Raw genomic sequence first — 19,614 nt, 5'->3', positions numbered from 1 at the left:
TGATGTAGTCGATTTTTCGTACCATTTGTCTTAGATTTTTCAGCCATAATGTTCTTCTTCTACCGGGACCACGTTTACCTTGAATCTTTCCCTGAATGATCAGATGTAAAAGTTCATATTTTTTAGGTTGTCTTATAATGTGACCGATGTATTCCAGCTTGTATCTCTTTATTATTTTGACCAGTTGTGTTGTTTGATACAGGCGTCTAAGGACCTCCTCATTTCTTAGTCTGCCGACCCAGCTTATTCGTAGTAGTCGTCTGTATAACCACATCTCAAAGTCTTCCAAGCGTTTAAACATCGCCATTTTTACAAAAGTAGCTCGGGTTTGTTCTATACGTCATTTAATTTCGACGGTTGGATCTCAGCTGAAATTGATATTACTGCCGAGATACACGAGTTGATTTTCTTCTTGTTTTTTCTTTACTTAATTTCGTTTCTTGAACGGTCTTTAATATACCTACCTTTAATTTCAGTCCAGTTTTCCTCAGTAGTCAGCTTACGTTAAATTTTTACTCCGTTAGGGGAGAAACTAAACAAGCACCGATATTTAAAATTTTCGTACTTATTTCTAGTTTCATAAAATTTTGTAGTTATTGTAAAGTAATGGATCAGAAGAATCATTTTATTCCTGCAACACAGTACCTATTTAAAAGTATCGCTGCATTCCATGAAGAGCTTGGTAGTATAAGTTGATTTTGTTTATTAGTAACCAGAATTATTAAACAAAACATTTAGTAAATTCAAAACAATCACATTTAACAACACAAAAATGCTCATTAGATTTCAATTTTTTTAATATAGAATAAAGAGAGTAAAATTTTAACACACAGAGTAAAAATTTATTGTTAAAATTTTACTGAGTATACTCTAAAGACCTATGATGAGGGTAAAAATTTAACGTTACACTTACACCCATTAACCTGAAGTATAAAATATCCTTCCTACTAAAATCACCTTGTTCGGTGCTAAAATGTAGAAATTTTCAATTAACCAAATAATCGATTCTTAAAATATTAATTCGATTTCGACTTGAAGATTGTCAACTGTCTAATATTGTGACATGTGACATGTTAGTGCTATTTGTTTTTGTTCATGTTCATTGTCGTTGTTTTCTATTCATTTTTTGAAATGGCTGGGATGACTAACGTTCTTGAAACTGTCCGTGAGGACGATTTTGTAGAATATTTCATATTTCCACAAATAGAAACCCACGATGAGCAGGAACAAGAAAATATTCTAACTGCACTATTAGATAAAACCAATAAAATAATTTATAAATATACCAAAAACTTTTTGTGGCACAAAGATGATTTCAAACTTGTAATTAGAACATCCACTTCCAATTTTTTAAATGAAATCGAAGGCCAAAAAGGTAAATATTGAACTGCTTGATCTTTAAAATTAGTATATTATCATTATAAAGTTGTAATTGCCATTGTAATGTGATAGAAATATCTCACATTATAAATTTTTTAACTTAATGTTTTAACAGATGATGTCTTTCCTTATGAATTATTATCCATTTATTTGTGATATATTTTGAACTTCCTTTGATTGAATTGTTCATTTAGTTCTCATTGATGTCCAAGCCTTATTTTATTTGTCTGAATTATGTCCTCAATTTTGACAATACTGTTATTGTAACTTTACTTAAATCCTTTGTTACCCTACATGTTGCTTCTCTTGTTTAATTTTTACCTTTTAGCATTTGTTTGTAAAAGTAAAATTTAATTAAAACTAGTTTTGTTTTCATTCTTCCCATCTATCACCACTAATATGTCATTAAATGTTTCTGTCTGTTTAAAAACTATAATTCCTGTTGAATTATGAACAATAACTTTTAATAATAGTTTTCTCTATATTTATTTTTATTCATTGGCATTTTTTAATCTTACTATTACTTAACTTGTTCCTCAAGTTCTTTATTGCTTTGGGACAAGACACCATATACATTATGTTATCACTTATGAAATACATGTGTTTATTATTCCTACTCTCTCCTCTTTATTTATTACTCTATGGAGCAGTAAAGTGAAATATACAATATATTAGTACTATCAATCTAGTAAACTTCAGAATTATTAGACATTATTAATAATGATGTTCTATTGCTCCCTGCAATATTTTCTTAAAAGGAATTATGCTGCTTTGCAGGTAACGCTGTGATATAGGTACTGGTGTTCCGTATGCTGTGTCAATTACTGCATTACATTGTGACATGTATTATATTTCTTTTTTTCTTCTGTGTATTATAAATGTAAAGCCATTCATTATTTCAATATGGTTCTGAAGCTACTTTGTTTTATTTTTACATCTTATATTTTTAGAGAATAAACTACAATTTCCATTAAAATATTTTGTTTTTGACATTTCTACACACATAAAGTACACAATACAAAGAAATGATTTTGAAGTAGGAAAATGAAACATCAAAAATAAAATATTTTGAATGGCAATTGCGGTTCATTCTCAAATAACATAGAAGTTAATTTATTATCTCTTTTGTCCTGGTTAAGCATAGACCTTCTTTGGCAAAAGCAGCTTTGATAATATCTGATTATGTTTTTTTTATTTTGGAAACTTTTCCTAAATATATATACTTTTTATATAGAAGAACTGCCTCCACATCTTTATGGGGTATCACATTATGGAGACAATATTGAAGATGAGTGGTTTATGGTATTTCTTTTGAGGCAACTTACAAAAGAATTGACTGGATCGATTGCTAGAGTTCATGATATTGATGGAGAGTTTCTACTTATTGAAGCAGCTGAATATTTACCAAACTGGGCTAGACCAGAAACTTGTGAAAATAGGGTAGGTTTCACTTTGTTTTTGTAACTTTGTTATAAAACTGATGTAATAATTTTGTTTTTTAACTTAAAATTAATAATTCTAAGCTAATAGTATATTTTATATATCAGTTACTTGTTATTATTGCAACTATTTCACTAAATATTCTTTAATATACTAGTCCAGTTGTTAGAGATTTGGCATCTCTGATTTGACAAAGCATACAAACAAGCTGAATTTGACTGAGAATGTCAATTTAGGGGCCTTAAAAAAAGAGGCAAAAAAGTTTGCCACTCCTACCCCCAGACTTAGCCCTTGTAGGGGGGAAAACGGAAAACATTGATTTACCAACAATCTGTACGTCATAGGAATAAAATGTTTTAAACAGCTGAGATCATTTTCAAAAAAAATACACTTTTTGTGTAGAATGAACTATTATCTCAGAAGCTACAATTAAAGGGACCATAAAAATTCGATATTTTTTGATTAGAGTGTCCTATGATAAAAATAAAAATGGGTTTTAAAGGTGAAGAGTGCAGTTTTTGTATGCAATTTTTGCATTTTGCCACAAATGAAATCATCAATAGAGTTGTTAAATAAATAAATGTTGAATGATTTTTGCCTTTTTTGTGATTCTCATGATATCAATAAAGTTTATTTTACTTCCATTGACCAGTCGCCATTAAAAATTAGGCAACAAATATGAGGCATTTGAAATATGTTTAAAAAACGCTGAATTTAAACTTTCATATTTCAAATGATCTCACATCACAGGAAATACTTGAAGACAGTGTTGGGTGGAATTTGTAGCTAAAGTTGTGTAGTTTCAAAACAAACATACCTGTGCAATAGAAAAGAGAACTGCAAAAGATGGCAAAAATAGCGCAACCATGATATGTTTAACAGCTTTATAGAAACTGACTTCATTTGCGACAAAATCTCATACAAGAGCTGCACTCTTCACACTTACACAGGACACTCTGATCAAAAGATTGAATTTTTACTGTCGAGTTAATCGCTGGTCGAAGTGTTGTTCAAATACCAAAAAAGAGCCACGAGTACTAACAGCCTATTTGTCAATTTCAAAGAAACCTTTAACAGAATAAGCCGAAGAAAGTTGTATAAAACCTGCTTCTCATGGGTATATCCTATAAAACAGTGAGATTGATAAAACTTACTTTCACTGACACCAAAACAGCCATAAAAATACAAAATATGAAGAATTTTAACTTCAATATCAATAATTGTGTAAGATAAGGAAGTGCCTTCTCAGCTCCACTGTTTAACCTCTTAACCAAGAGTAGACAAATAGGCCAAAACTTCTGCTCCCCATACCCTTTCACTATTAGAGTGTGATTCTGGTTTATCATTTATATCAATTTTTTCACTCTCTTCTATTTTTTGCTAATTTCTTCATTCACAGTTTTTCCACTTTCCCTTTCATATTCTTCTATTTGATCCAGCCACCTCTTTCTTGGTATGGCTCTTTTTCTTTACTAAGTGACTGAACCAAATCATTTGTTTCTTTTTGATTTTTGCCAATATTATTTCTTGACCAATATAATTTTTTAAATCTTCACTTCTCACTCTGTTCCACTTAGTCTTACCTGCTATTTTCTTAATATACTTCATTTTTATTTAATTTACCTTTGTTTCCTGTTCTTATTAGGTATCCAGTTGTTCACTAGCTTCTGTTATAATTGATATTGTTATAGTCATGTGAATTTTCATTTTACTTCTACTTTAATTTCCTTATGTCCTAGTATTATTTTGTTGAGTGCATAATATATTTTAATTACTTTGTTTTTCCTGTTTGCTATTTCGGCATCCATCATTTGTTAACACTGTAGTACACCAAGTATTTGAAGGATGTTTTCATACTTTTTCTTTAAGTCCTTTCCCTTGCACTTAATTTTGTTTTTGTCATAGTCAGTTATTTGTTTCTCGTTAACTATTATTACCTTTGTTATCTATATTTATTTCCATTTTTACCTTTTCTATTTCCTCCATCCATATGTTAATCAACTTTTGCACTAAGTGTGGCAAGATTGCCTCCCTTTTCTCATATTCTCTTTACTATTTTGTTCATTATAAATATGAATAAGAGTGGAATCAGACTATCTACCTGTTTCATCCCTTCCCTCATCTCAAATTCATTTGATCTTTCTTGATATCTCTACTTTTGCTTTTACTGTCTTATAGGTGGATTTAATTACTGCTATTAGTTTTCCTAATACTTATAACTCCTCTAAGTAACTCCATCTTTCCTCCCTATTTATTGTATCAAAAGGTACCCTCCTCCTCTCTGCTTTCTATTACTATTCTGTCTACGAAAATGTTGTCATTTACTTGTCTTACTGCTATAAATACATATTTTCTCAATTTGTTCTCTAAAATTTTTGTATATAGCTTGAAGCATATGTGTGCGAAGCATATTGTTCTATAGTTTTCACATGGTGTTTGATCTACCTTTTATGTATGGGTATTATTATATTGTTTTCCCAACTTTGGGAATCATCTGTATTCTCCACGCTTATTTTAGTATAGTCTTTAACAATTATTATTCCTTTCTCACCTAGCCATGTTGTCATTTCTTGAGCTAATTCATCTCTCCACAAGCTTTTCCTACTTTAATGGTTCATACTACTCCTTCCACATCTTATCCTATTCTAAATTGTCATTTGTATATTCCTATTGAATGTATTAATTTATTTTGTGTTTTGTAAAATTTGTCTTCCATACTTAATTCTTATGTCAATAATTATTTCCATATTTTTAGTACTTTATTTTTTTCGGTCTTTAGTTGGTTTTGACTGTCTCTTACTGCTCTTATTTCTTTCTTTTTATCACCTCTTAGTATTTTAATTCTTGTCCAAAATTTTCTATTATTAATTCTATACTTCCTTCTTCTCCCTTTTCGATTTCTTTACTGTCTGTTTCACTTCCTTTCTTCTAGCGTTGTATTCTCGTCTGTCCCTTGTATTTGCAGTCCGGATGTTTTCCATGCTTGTTTCTTTTTCGTTACTAAAATCTTGAATGTCATTGTTTCACCATTTTGTTCTCTTTAGTTTTTTATTACACTTCATCCTTCCACATATCTTTGCATTTTCTAGTAGTATTTCCCTAAATTTTTCCCATTTTTCTTCCAGTGCCCATCCGTTTTTTGTATATTCTTGTTCTTAAATAACGCCCAGCGTTTTGTCTATTATTGTGAATTTTTCATCTGTTTCTTTTTGGTATTTATTCCCATTTTCTGTGCCTTTTAGCTTGTAAATCACAATTTTATTTAAGGTCAAAACTAAGGTACTAATAAGTTCTATTGTTATATATGGTTATGAAACATGGACGGTGCTGAAGAAAAATGAAAATGCCACCATTCGGTATCTAGGGAATCTGTATGACTTTGAACTTGACGGGTTTTCAATCTGAATGGATAACGATAAAAACTACCGAATTGGTAGCCTGCCAAAAATAGACTGCACAAACATCCTAGAAAATGTTGATTAACATGCTTCAAAAAGGCTTTAAAAATATGGAAATTCGGAATTGAGGAAGTGTCACGCGCTATATAAATGGAGTGGAGTACAATTGTTCTATAATAGTGGCATATAAACACAGAAGAAGAGAAAATAAAAAGTAATTAAACCAAATAAAGTATGAAATTCTGAAACTTACTGATATTCAGGAAAAACATTTGAAAATAGGGGCTTATAATATTTTTTTATTTTAAAGTTTTTCCTAAATTTTCCACAACCTTAGGTTAGGTTCAATATGAGTAGGCGCTTAGTCACCCTTCCATTAGACTTAAGAGATTTATTCCACAACCTGTTTAACTGCTGTATATTCAAATTGTAGTTATATACAACTTTCCAGAAATACTTATACAAAAATCTAAATCAACCCTAAACAGATCCTGTCTGACTGGTCTATAAGGCTGTTATTATTTTTATTACCAATATTGTACAAATTTCCTCATATAACTTACAGAATCGCTGATAACTCTTTTAGTTCTTGTCAACTTCTTTCAATATCCATGTTCCCCTAAAAGTTGAAACACTCAGTCAAGAGGTTCAGTCCATTGAGCCATCACTTGCGTATTTTTTGCTTACTACATCATGCATTTTTTCGGAGCTGTTATGTTTAATGTTGGCACCTTTTTAAGTCGCCTCTTATAACAAGCAGAACAAAAGATAAACATATTCAACTGTTCTCTTTAAAAAAATCCTATTTAGAATACTAGATGCCTAAGCTTTATTTAACAAAACCTATTATGTTTCAGGTCTATATTTACGATGGCAATATCCACTTAATTCCTCATGATTCAACTTCAACCACAATCACAATAAACGAAGCTGTGTCATCAGTAAGAGAAAATCCATCATCGACAGTTGCATCAACAGAAATCCAGAATGCCATAAAAACAAAACTCGATGGTTATCCCGATAAATTGAAAGACAATATTCATAATGCAGTAGTTTACATACCAATAGGAGTAGCGAAAGCTTTAAAAGCGAAACCCAACCTGATCTCAGCCGCCGTTCAAGTGTTTTGTAATAGAGACTCAGTTGACCTTAAAGCCTGTAGAGCTATGAAGTATTTTCCACCTGAAAATAGAGTTAAGCAAAGGGTTACTTTCACTAAATGTCTCTATGCCATGTTAACCCATAGTAAGTATCTTCCCGACAGGAGAACCGGATGGAATCTACCTCCTTCCAATTCCAAAGAGTACCAGTCTAATATTTTAGGAGTTAAACTAGCTTGTGGCTTTGAAATTTTGGCTTCCCAAGCTAAGCCGAGTACTGACGTTGAATCTGATAGAGGCTGGCAGAATTACCTAAAAAGTCTGAAAGATAAAGGGTATTTTAAAGATTATTTAGAACATTCTTTAGGTTACAATAATTTACTAAACAAAGCCAAGGAGTATTATGTTGATCATAGAGATTCTATGCATCAAAATTCGTCAATAGGTCAAGAAATTTTAGATTTAAGTAGAAATATCGATATAGAAGTCGAAGAAGAGACGAATCTAGTAGATGACGACGATTCTTGGCTGAATATTAGTCCCGATGAACTCGACAAGATGCTTCAAGAAAAATATGGACAGAAAAAAATATTCAATGTTAATAATAATTCAGACGCGTCTAGTTTTACAGAAAAGATAAACAGTTTCTTGAACCACATTTCTGATGTGGATGGCGCAGAGTTTCCCAATGAAAACGAATCTCCTATTAGACCTCCAAGGCGCAAAAATAAATCGAAGGTGTCTTTTTCATCTGAAGCTAAAACAGAGGAAACAACATCGAACAACAAAATCAACTTTGACCCAAATTCTTTTACTTGTGCACTACAAAACATCCTAAATTTCTCCATACCCGAGGATGATTCTTGGGACTTGGAATCTGATTCGGAAATGAGTGAATATGAAGAAGATAACTATGTCAAAGATCAAAGTTACGAAAACGCAAAAGATAAAAATAAGCTTCAAAAATATATGGAAGAAATGGACCGTGAATTGGAAGGAACGACTATTGGGAAAAGTTTTGAGAAGAAGAACGGAGATAATTTCGAAGATATAGAAAATTTCAAGCCGGTTGATATTAACGTTAATGCCTTAAAATACATTTTAGAGAGTTACAAAAGTCAGTTGGGGGATGCGGGACCGTCTAGTAATATGCTGGGACCTATGGGGCTCCATCTTGATCCCAAGGATAACATTGACATGGATTAATAAAAGAAGTTATAATTCGATTTGGAGAAAAACACCATATATGTATACCCTTAAATTGTTACAAAAAACTTGGCAGATCATAGGCATTTAGGGCTTAAATCTGATTATATATAAGCTGTTGTTCATGGTGTTTTTCCTTTATGTCATTGTACCAATTGATATATTTCCTGCAATGCCGTCTTAAAATATTTTAGTGTCAAATGATTGCCTTAAAGTTAAAAAAAAGTTATCCTCATAGTAGAACACGTGTTTTTTTATTTTTTTTAACGCTACAAAACCGAGCAATATTTTGTACTTGATATATATAATGAACCAAAACGTTTGATACTAAAATTTATCGACACAATTTACCGTTGCCGCCTGATCAAACTAGGTTTCCTACGTCATATATCTTCATTAGCCATAAATGACCATCTTTATTAAATAATATGACCTTTGTTAAATTATTTTTTTAGTTTTATATTTAACTCTTTCACGGACATCCGTTCTGGACCGTCAACGAGATTTAATCGTTGGGGGATCAGAATGTCAGTCAGTGCAGAGCAAATAAATGCTTATACAGACGTAACCGACGATAGACGGAATTATTTCATTAAATTATGGTGTCGTACAATAATAAACATTTCTAGCATAGATAATCTATTCTCGGTATGATCAATCACTGATGACCTTCGTTGAACATATGTGCTATTTGTATCAGTCGTGTGCGTCATTTTATCTGTCAATCTGTTGCTTGTTCCGATTTAATATTAGAATTTTATTTAAAAAATCCTTTATAAAAGGTATAATAAAAAAACCTTTTCGGAAACCTTATCACATCACAGAACTTTTTCGGAATGAGTATTCCATCATCAGTGTTTATCTAGGTTTACTAGCTAGGAAACCACTAAATAAGTCATTCCGAAAACGTTCTGTGATGTGATATTTCGTACTGCTGAAAGCCACGTTTTGTTAAGATTCTTTTCTTTTCGATAAACTTAATCGGGTGTTTTTCATTTTCAATAGCCTCTGTGAACAACCATAAATAGTAGGTGTTCTAAGCTCCCGTTTCGTTGAATAAAATTTGGTGCTTTTCGTGTTTCGGTTTTCTTATTCAGTTTGTCTAAGATGGGCGGGACATGTACTAAGATCGATGATGAAAGACTCCTCAATACAACATTTTGGAGAAGGTCCATGATAGGTCAGTTGGCCTCCCAAGAAAAAGAAGGAAGGATATCGTTTATTTACTCAATAAAGTGTTTAAAATTCCTGACCTAAGTTTTAAAATGGCAATCGGTCTTAAAGAAACATTTTCCTTGTGAATTTTGAGAAGATGGTACAGTTTCGGTGATAGAATTTCTGCCCTTCTTTTTTTTTTAATTTGTTATTCAAAGAACTAGCCTGGGACAAGTCGATTAGTTTTTCTCAGAACAATTCCATTGATGTGTTTTATCCTTTTTTTACCTGTTCGTTCATTGCATACGACTTCATTGCTTTTCTCTTTCTTTAATCCAGACCTCCCGGAGGGAGTGTCGTGGTCCTTGTATGTCATGCATTGTCCGTCTCCAAAGATCTCTATCTCTCTTCTCATTTCTTTTCTGTCTGAATATTCTGGTAATTTGGTCGATGCATCTTGTTGAGAATCTTCCTCGTAATCGTCGGGTTTCTACTTTTCCTAGAAAAATAAATCTTTCTATGTTTTCTGTGTCTGTTTTCATAACATTTCCAAAGTATTTTAATTGTTGGAGATGGACTTTGCTGGATATCCGTTTGCTGCATGGACCTTGCTGGATATTCTTCTCCAGCAGAACATTTCAGTGGCGTCTATCTTTCTTCTTTCTGCTTATCATAGGGTCCAAGATTCACATCTGAATGTCAGTATTGGGAATATTAAGCAGTTGATAAACCTCATTTTTAGAAATAAAGCAAAAAAGTAGAAATCCGAAGATTTCTACTATGTGCATGTTCGAAACCAAAATTCAGATTCTCACTCAAATCTGTGCCTTCTACGATATACAAAGCAAACAGACGATGAAATAAATCGGCACGGGGAATCTAAAATTGGGGCTTAACTGCCTTTTGTACTCATTTTTATAGTTCGTGAAATTTGAGAGTCCTTCCATATTTTGGTCATCTTTCCTAGGGCGACTTTTTCTAGATCACATCTACGTTTTATTTCATGCTGTAGTAACCCTATGTTTGTGATCAATGATCTCGAATATAAATATGAGCTCACAACCTCAAATTGGTCAATCGTGGTTATGTGTGGATTATTATGTAGTCTATCCACTATTATGATCTGTGTCTTTGATATGTTTAACTGCAGACCAAATATTTGACTTCCGTTTTCAATCAGTCGTATGAGATCAATTAACTCTTTTTGGCTATTTGCAAGGGCTGTGTCGTCTGCAAAACGTAGGTTGTTTATTTTTCTTCCATTTATTGAGATGTCCTTTTCCCATCCTTCAAGGGCTCTTCTCATATGCTCCCAATATATATTAAATAATTGTGGAGACAGTATACATCTTTGTTTGACACCTTGTTCTGGATGAAATTCGTTTGAGAGTGTGTCAAGCAGCACTTTAACTCTTCCAGCAGTGTGTTAGTATAGTTCAGTTATAAGCGAAATTAGGTGCTATGGTACGCCTACATCTTTTAGTATCTGCCATAAGTGTTGCCATTTGACTCTGTCGAACGCTTTGCGATAAGCTATAAAACATATAGTGGGATATTGAATTCCCTAGATTTTTCTATTATTTGTCTTGTTTTCAGAAGGTGTTCTCGAGTATCTCTACCTTTGGTAAATCGAGTTTGTTCTTGGGGTATTTCTCTTTGTAGAAAAGTTTTCAGTCTCTCATTGATTATATGTAGCATTATTTTGCTGGCATGTGAGATAAGAGAGATGGTTCTATAGTTGTCGGATTTATGGAAGCTGCCTTTTTTATGTATTGTCGTTATTGTAGATTTTGTCCACTCGTCAGGCCATTGCTTGAAATGCCATATTTTTTTACAGAGCAAGTGGAACAATTTTATTCCGGTTTCTGCTGTAGCTTTTAGCATTTCATATGTTATCACATCTTGACATGTTCCTTTATTATATTTGAGTTTACTCATCGCCAGTCTTATTTAATTCTCGAGTATGTTAGGTTCTTCTTCGATTTCTTCAGTAGTTTGGTGAACAAGTTCCTGGCTTTGATCATGTTAATATAGATTCCGGCAATATTATCTCCATATCCTGCTCATCGAGCAAAAAGACAAAAGAGGGAATGTAAAGGTAGTGGGGGCAAAAATATTGTTAGACAGGAAGTGCCATCTTGAGGGGCCAAATTAAACAAGGAAAGAGAGTCTTTCCTTGTTTAAGAAATCAAATTTAGTTGGGTTATGTTATTATGTGTCCCAACTGTCACATGAAATGTTATTTATATTGAAGTTTTTTAACAATTGTTTCACATTTTAGACTGTTATCGTTAATGTTTAATTAAAATTTTCTCGTCTAAAACACATTCTGAGAACTATTTTATAGCAACTGTTAATAAGTATCGGAAAATTTAAATTTGGCGCATTCGCATTTCCGGATATGTCCGCCATCAGAGGCCACTTTTTTGGTCGCCTTTTCATAACGATTAGATTCCCTCTTTTGTCTTTTTGCTCGATGATCCTGCTATATCTTCTCTGTTGGTCCTCAGGGTTCCTGTGTGGTCTTCAACAGCCCAAGTTCTGGCTTTAAAGTTTCTTGTTATGTATCGTATTTTTCTAAATAGATTTCTTGGCTGATTGTTTTGATCGCGGCTCTCAATTATTTTGCATATATTGTCATAGTATTGTTATTTATCAACCTTGCATCTTCGTTTTATTTTTTTGTTGGGGTCTCTTAAACTGGCTTTTTCCCTTTCATTATGTACACCACTTTGACAAAGATTTCTTCTATTCTCAATTATTTTAAGGGCTTCATCTGTTATCCAGTGTTTTTCTTTTAGTGGATTATTTACCTCTGGGCGATTAATTGTTGTTGTTACACAATATTTAATAGTCTCCCATATTTCTTGTGATGTACCCTTACCAATGGAGGGCATACTTTTTTGCACTTCTTGCAGAAGATCGTCCTTCTTTCTTAGTTCTATCCTCGTTGTCTCTCTCCATTTGTTGGGCGCTTTAAGTTTGAGCTTTACTTTAGCTTCGAGGAGACTATGATCTGATCCACATATCGCCCCTGGGTATGATGTGACTGTTTGGATTGATGATCTCTAGCGAATATTAGTGAGGATGTAGTCAATTTGATTTCTAAACCTATCTCCAGGACTTTTCCTAGTATAAAGTCGGCGTATCCCATATTTCTTGTGATGTACCCTTACCAATGGAGGGCATACTTTTTTGCACTTCTTGCAGAAGATCGTCCTTCTTTCTTAGTTCTATCCTCGTTATCTCTCTCCATTTGTTGGGCGCTTTAAGTTTGAGCTTTACTTTAGCTTCGAGGAGACTATGATCTGATCCACATATCGCCCCTGGGTATGATGTGACTGTTTGGATTGATGATCTCTAGCGAATATTAGTGAGGATGTAGTCAATTTGATTTCTAGACCTATCTCCAGGATTTTTCCTAGTATAAAGTCGGCGTACAGAGTGTTTAAATCGGATATTCATAATAGAATAGTTATTTGTGATAGCAAACTTGATTAAGCGTTCTCCTCTTGTCGTTTCCCTGACCTATGCCAAACTTTCCCAGTACATTATTTAGGTCGTCATTCTGTATAGTGTTGTCGTCATTGCTTTTATCAGTAGGTAAAATTCGATGAGATTCCTTTTAGGTGGTTTAGCTTGTCCTAGCATTTGTAAACTTTCCAACCGTATTTAGTGCATTACTTTACCCTATCGCATAAGAAAGCCAGAAAACAACTCTAAGAATACTACAAAGAGTTGAACGATCTAAATGCAATCTCATTTCTTAAAAAAATGACCAATTAAATATCTAAATGCTGACACGGACCTTTCAATTTTGTCTTCTGATAAATAGAATGTAACTGTCGGACTAAAAGCCAACAATAATAATAATAATATTAAAGAGGTAACGAACACGAACAAAAAGTTCAAACATGACTCCACTGGAACTATTCTGAGAAAAACTAATCGACATTTACTGATATAGGAAAATCATTCTATTATACATTAAATTTTCAAGGGTTTCACAGGGTTATGGAGCAGATTATGTGATTAACAACAGTGTTGGCTCTGACAGTCTTGACTCACTGCGACGAAAATTTTTCGACGGCCATAATCGCCTTGTCCGTGAAAGGTTTAATAACTATTATTCTATAAATTAGATATACCTATATTTTTAATAAATATTTTAGTAAAGTAAAATTATGTTATAATATTACAGTGTAAACTTACAAGGACCTTTAAGAATTGATATTTAAACGTTTTGGAAATTTTGTCCATATTATTAGTTACATATTTTTTAAATATGATTCATGTGAATTGTAGTTTTTTGTCTGGTATGTCATTTATGTCTATTGAAGCGTGAATATATAAAATGTCCTGTTTTTAGGGTGCTGTCGTATGTTGTAAGACTTATATTTTATAATGTGTGTAACTGCCATAGTAGTGGTTAGTTGTTTTTTTATATATTTTTGCCATGCACTAATACATATTACCTGTAGTAAAGTAAGAGTATTATAGCTGTAAAATATTAACCCATTTTTATAATCTCTGAAATTTTAATGTTAATTCAGGTATTTGGATAGCCAGAAATATGAATAACTTAAAGATCTTATGAATCTTCAAGACTTGCCAAAATAAAAAAATATATGAACGTAATAACATAGTTGTATTTAAGTTACGTTTTGGTGAATATTTTGTTTTCAACAAAGATCATCAGGGCGTTATCCTTCCATTATTTGTGTATACAGATACCTTGTCATTCGAAATACCCTACTCAATTTCTAGGAATCATACACAATAGAAAATTATGGAGAAAGTATTCTTATTTTTGAAATTCACCTTCTTTTAGCATAATACATTTTCCACTCAGCTATGGGAATACATTTTCAATGTTCAAGACCTTCAATCATTATCAGCAGTGCCATTATAGCTCGTTACAAATTAAAGTCCTCTTTAGAACTTGTCATTTCACCCTGTCGCTGGCGGCTCCTCTCCATCCAATTCCAATAAATAGATATTATCGTCGTTGAAAAGTCTAAACCTGCTAACTTCACTTTTACGTGATTTATGCGTCATTAAAAAGAGAAAAGATCTATGTATTTATCATAAAAACTGCTATGTAGATCAATCTGAAATTAGGGTATTTGTTTCATCACAATATTTCTATCTATGGTTCTTCCCAAAGCCTTTTTCAGTACTCCATTTCTTACTATGTGTAACTAGATATCGCCAAAGAGAATTTATGCATTTATGTCTTAAGAGCCTAACTAGCTGACGTCAAAGGAAATGGTTGTCAAGTTTCCATTGGGAGAAATTGACTCAGGGATCACTGAAAAATATTTTTGAATACTCAAAATTGGTCGAAATTAACCTGGAGAGTAAAAAAGTTTACGTAAACAACACGTAGGGATAGGAAAAATGCATCTATCGACCAAATCGTCTACTTCTGGAACTTATCGCTTAAACTCTTAAACATGGGAAACGAATTAATGTACCGTATAATAACATATTATATGATATATGAAAAATGAGTAAATTAAGTATTAAAATGTCCAATATTTTTGGCATATCCAATATAGTGTTTAATTGTGAAAATTTACATGTCAAAAATATTTGCTTGCTGATTTCCAATTTAAATAGATTGCGTAATTATTGGCTAGGTTATAGAATGGGTTTTGCAAGAAGCATTTCCCGAAGTAAAGCAGATATGTAAAGATGCAAGGCTCCTAATGTTTTAAATTTGTTCAGATACACTAGGAGTGATAATTTCTAAACTGATTTAAACAGAAAGAACCAAACTTTTTACGCCACATTAGTGTGTCGTCACACTTTTTTTTTGTTTATACTGATTCTAATCAAATCACTTAGTTTGTTATTTTCACAGTAAGTTGTTTTAAATTAAATATTTTCAGATAAGTTATTAAGTTGTTCCTTTTACTGTTAAGACAACATAAAAACCCATTTATTGTTCTTCTTATCTTGATAGAAAAGAGTGTAACTTGACCAATAATGTGTGTATTTACATTAGGGAAGTAAGCATAGATATAATATACCTACTAAGGATGGAACATGTTCATACTTTGACATGTAGTTGATAAACGAATGAACTGACGTCACATTACTAACTACAATGCCCAACGTGAATTTGATGTGTTAGTCAATAATGTAATATATTCTTTTTGGTAAATCAATAAATTCGTTAAATTTTTAATATTTTTGCATCCAGTCACATCAGTGGCGTGCGATGCGCAACTACGTACCCGTAAAATTTTTAGGTTATAAAAATAATAATTTTTTAATTTTACAATGTTACACGTCATTATATCTTTTATTCAAATCTTAATAAAGAAAATAAGTAATTATTGAACATAGATTTATATGTACCAAAATATTTTTTTTGTTCAGCACTGACATTCCAGAAAGAAGAGTCGGCCATTGTTACTAGCTATTTTGGACGCAAGTATTCGTTCATAGGTTTCATCCTTAGTATATAATATGATATCGATGGAGTAAGCAACAATTTTGATAAATGATTCTGAAACCATATCTTCTTATTTAGTTTATTGGTCTCTACCTACTTGTATATTTGGCCAGCTCATCGTCGCGGAAAAGAGGTCAAATACACAAGTAGGTGGATGTCAATAAACTAAAGAAGAATGTCCTCATGAAACGTTTTATCTTAGACAATGAAAGAGAGAAGACAGGTAACGCTCATTTAAGAAACCTTCGCAAAGTGAGTCCAGTTTCGATGTGACCGCCATATTTTGGAGCCTGTACGTTATCCGCTACTACTTCTCATAGGATTACCAGGTCTACTGATTTTTGACTGATTTACTGAAACACTATATCGATCTACTAAAAAATTTGTAATAATAAAATCTTTTTCAAAAATGATCATTATATCAGTGGTCAATTATAAATTTTCGAAAAATCCATTTATTGAGATATATCCATTATTCTCAATCTACTGAAGAAATAAAATATGACCTGCCAACCTTCCTGGTGCCGTTTTAACCATCAGTCAATTCTATACGATTACGCGTCCCCTCTCTTTCCTTGTTTAAGCGTTTTACACTGATATATTTTTTAGACGGGATTAAACCACAATTAATTGAAATGATAATTACGACATGAAAATAAATGGGAGTTTGGTATCTATGCTCCTACACATGACTCAGATACAAACACAAAATACTATTTCATTGACAAACTCTCTGACGAATTGAGCAAGACGAAAAATAGATAATAAATAGTCTTGTTAGGTGATCTGAACGGAAGAGTATCTTGACAGTAAAATAATTTGAAATCACGGAGAGGACCTAGAAAGTGAAAATGGAACTAGATGGATTAACACGCTGAAAATCCTAAAGAGATTTTTTCGACATAAAGGCATAAAAAATATACTTGGATTCAAAACTCAAGAAATCTAAAATCAGTTATTGACTATGTAATGATTAAACAGGACACTCCTATAATACCCTATGATGTAAAAGGTTGGAGATGAGCTGGTTCAGACCACCTGCAAGTAAAAGCACCTGTTGAAATAAGTTACAATAAGAATTTCATATACCTACCAAGAACAAAATAATTAGACCATTTAAGAGATAACTCCACTAGCTTCCTTTACAAACGTCGATTAGCACATAAATTTACGCACAAGATTAACGGCATAGCAGAAGAAATGTACGAAACTATAAAACACAGAATTCACGAAGCAGCATTAAAAGCTATTAACGTTAAAGACGAAATGCAAAAATTCATGGTGGTCAGATGAATCCAAATAGTAGAAGAAAAGAAAATATCTGAAATGATTAAGTACAAAGAATGATCCGAAAGAACTGTAATCGATATAAGTATATAGTGAAAATAAGAAAACAAATCACGGGAAACCGAGTGTGCTGAAATTAGCTCAATGGTAGGGGGATCTAGGTCTAAAAAAGCTTGGCAAACAATAAACGCTCTTAGAAGAAACACAAATGAAAGAAGAAAAATAAACCCCATAAAAAAGGAATAATGAAAAGACTACTATTGGAAGAAAGACGTGGAGAGTATTTAGACACACAATTATATATAGAAGAAGCGATGATTAACGGAGTAGATGGCATTATTGTAAATGAAATAAAAACCACTACCAGGCGATTTACCTATCGACTTAATTAAACATGCAACCATAAAAACATATGAGCTGCTTTGCGTAATTTTTAATAAGTTCTAAAAGGAGAAACGGTTCTAACGGATTTTAGAAGCTCTTACGTAAATTCCATTTAGAAAAATGGAAGTAAGAGACTGCAGTAACTATCGGGATATTAAAATTGCATCGTCAATATCAGTCCGGTTAGAAGAGGAAGCAAAGGAAATGGAAGAACAAAGTGGATTTCGACGTGAGCGATCCTGCTTTTACACTATATTCGCTGTAAAATACCAGCAGAAAAGAGGCTAGCAAGAGGAATGAAGATTCACGCGACTTTTGTATATCTTCGTAAAAGCATTATATAGAGGAAATCAAGCTGTTGTTAAAATCGGAAATCAGATCTCTGGCGCTTTTTCACAAACAAACGGTTCACAAAAACAGGGCTCCCCCTCAACCCCAGCTGTTTTTAAAATTTATTTCCTCGGCGCTTTAAAATAGTGGATAAGAAAATGCAGCTCTATAGGGATACAGAGAGAGGACATTAATTCACTTGTATCCTTTTTGTAGATAATCAGGTACTTCTAGTGGAAGATCACCACAACTAATAGAATAATTCACAAATGGGGTTTAGATATAAACTTAAAAAAAACCTAAGTCAGTACTAATCTCTAGGAGACACAATAGATGAAGATGTAAAAGATAATAAAGATGTACTTAAGAAAATAGGTAAAGGAAAAAATATTATTAAAGCAATACATCCACTCTTATGGAGTAAAAATCTGACAAAAAAAAACAAACAGAAGTATTTATCAGGTTTTGATTCATCTAGTAATGACGTATGAGTCAGAATCGTGGGTTGTAGATATGAATATGTCACAAAAATTTCTCTCCACCGAAATGATGTACTTTAGTAGATGTTGCAGTTTACTAAGTTTACAAACTTTACTGGGCCATGTAAGAAACTATTAGAGGAAAAATGGAGGTTGACAATACGATACTGGACAACATAGCTGAAAAGCAGTTGAAATGGTATGGACACCTGCAAGTTATGAATCGGGAAAGGATACTGTTAAAGGTTTGGAAATGGATATCAACACAAAGGAACAAACAAGGAAGGCCACGGAAGAAACGTAATTCAAACAACTTCACCGAAATCTAAAGTGACCTCCACGAAGGAGACAGGAATGACAGAAAACGATGGCGTCTGGGATGCGAGACCCGACTTCAAGTTGCAAAAACTCGCCATATGTAATTATTATTACAATTAATTGTAGTTAGATCTCATCTAAAAGCCGCAATAAACCTCTTAGCTCGAGTAGAAGTGTGGTTAAGCGCCCACTCATATTGAATCTAACCTAATCCCATCTAAAAAAAATATAAAGCTAGATGTTTTTGAAGGGCAATATTCATGATATTTTGAGATTTTAATATAATTAAGTAATTTGTATAAAAATATATCCACTTGCAATTTTTAGGAATACAGGGATGCTTGTTAAAATTTTAAACTGTTATCTATAAAAAATGCGAATATTTTATCTGTTGTGCTGATCTAGTCTTGTTCACAAGTTTTGTAATTTTATCCTGAATTAACTGAATAAATTCCATCACACATAGTGTTATCTTATTCACATTTAAAGAAATTGAGTATAAAACTGGTGATATCACAATATACAGTATTTATTAATACATTATAAAGAAGATATAAATAAAAGAAGATATTTCATGTGTCGTCTCGATGCATATGCGCCTTGTGTAAACTAAGGTTATTTGTAGTTAGAGCCAGTGTCCAATATCAAATCTTCAGAATTCATATCCGAAATTG

At 32.5% G+C, this 19,614-nt stretch overlaps 1 protein-coding gene across 1 annotated transcript; it reads left to right on the top strand.

Moving 5' to 3' along the window:
- The first annotated feature begins 1,072 nt into the window (after positions 1-1,072).
- On the top strand, positions 1,073-19,399 carry ecd (ecdysoneless cell cycle regulator). Its single transcript, XM_072526481.1, has 3 exons — positions 1,073-1,375; positions 2,615-2,820; positions 7,076-19,399. The coding sequence occupies exons 1-3, from the start codon at positions 1,096-1,098 to the stop codon at positions 8,522-8,524; spliced, it is 1,935 nt and encodes a 644-aa protein (XP_072382582.1). The 5' UTR covers positions 1,073-1,095; the 3' UTR covers positions 8,525-19,399.
- Positions 19,400-19,614: the final 215 nt, after the last annotated feature.

This window comes from Diabrotica undecimpunctata, chromosome 3 (assembly GCF_040954645.1).
Source record: "Diabrotica undecimpunctata isolate CICGRU chromosome 3, icDiaUnde3, whole genome shotgun sequence".
Classification (NCBI taxonomy): Eukaryota; Metazoa; Arthropoda; class Insecta; order Coleoptera; family Chrysomelidae; genus Diabrotica; species Diabrotica undecimpunctata.
Note: the sequence above shows the minus strand (reverse complement) of the source record. Positions and strands in the feature narration are given on the sequence as shown.

Bases quoted from the DNA above. Each gene is read 5' to 3' on its own strand.
- ecd (XM_072526481.1), top strand. From the start codon at position 1,096: ATGTTCATTGTCGTTGTTTTCTATTCATTTTTTGAAATGGCTGGGATG. The intron at 1,376-2,614 runs GTAAATATTGAA...CTTTTTATATAG, and splicing joins TGAAATCGAAGGCCAAAAAG to AAGAACTGCCTCCACATCTT. The intron at 2,821-7,075 runs GTAGGTTTCACT...ATTATGTTTCAG, and splicing joins CAGAAACTTGTGAAAATAGG to GTCTATATTTACGATGGCAA.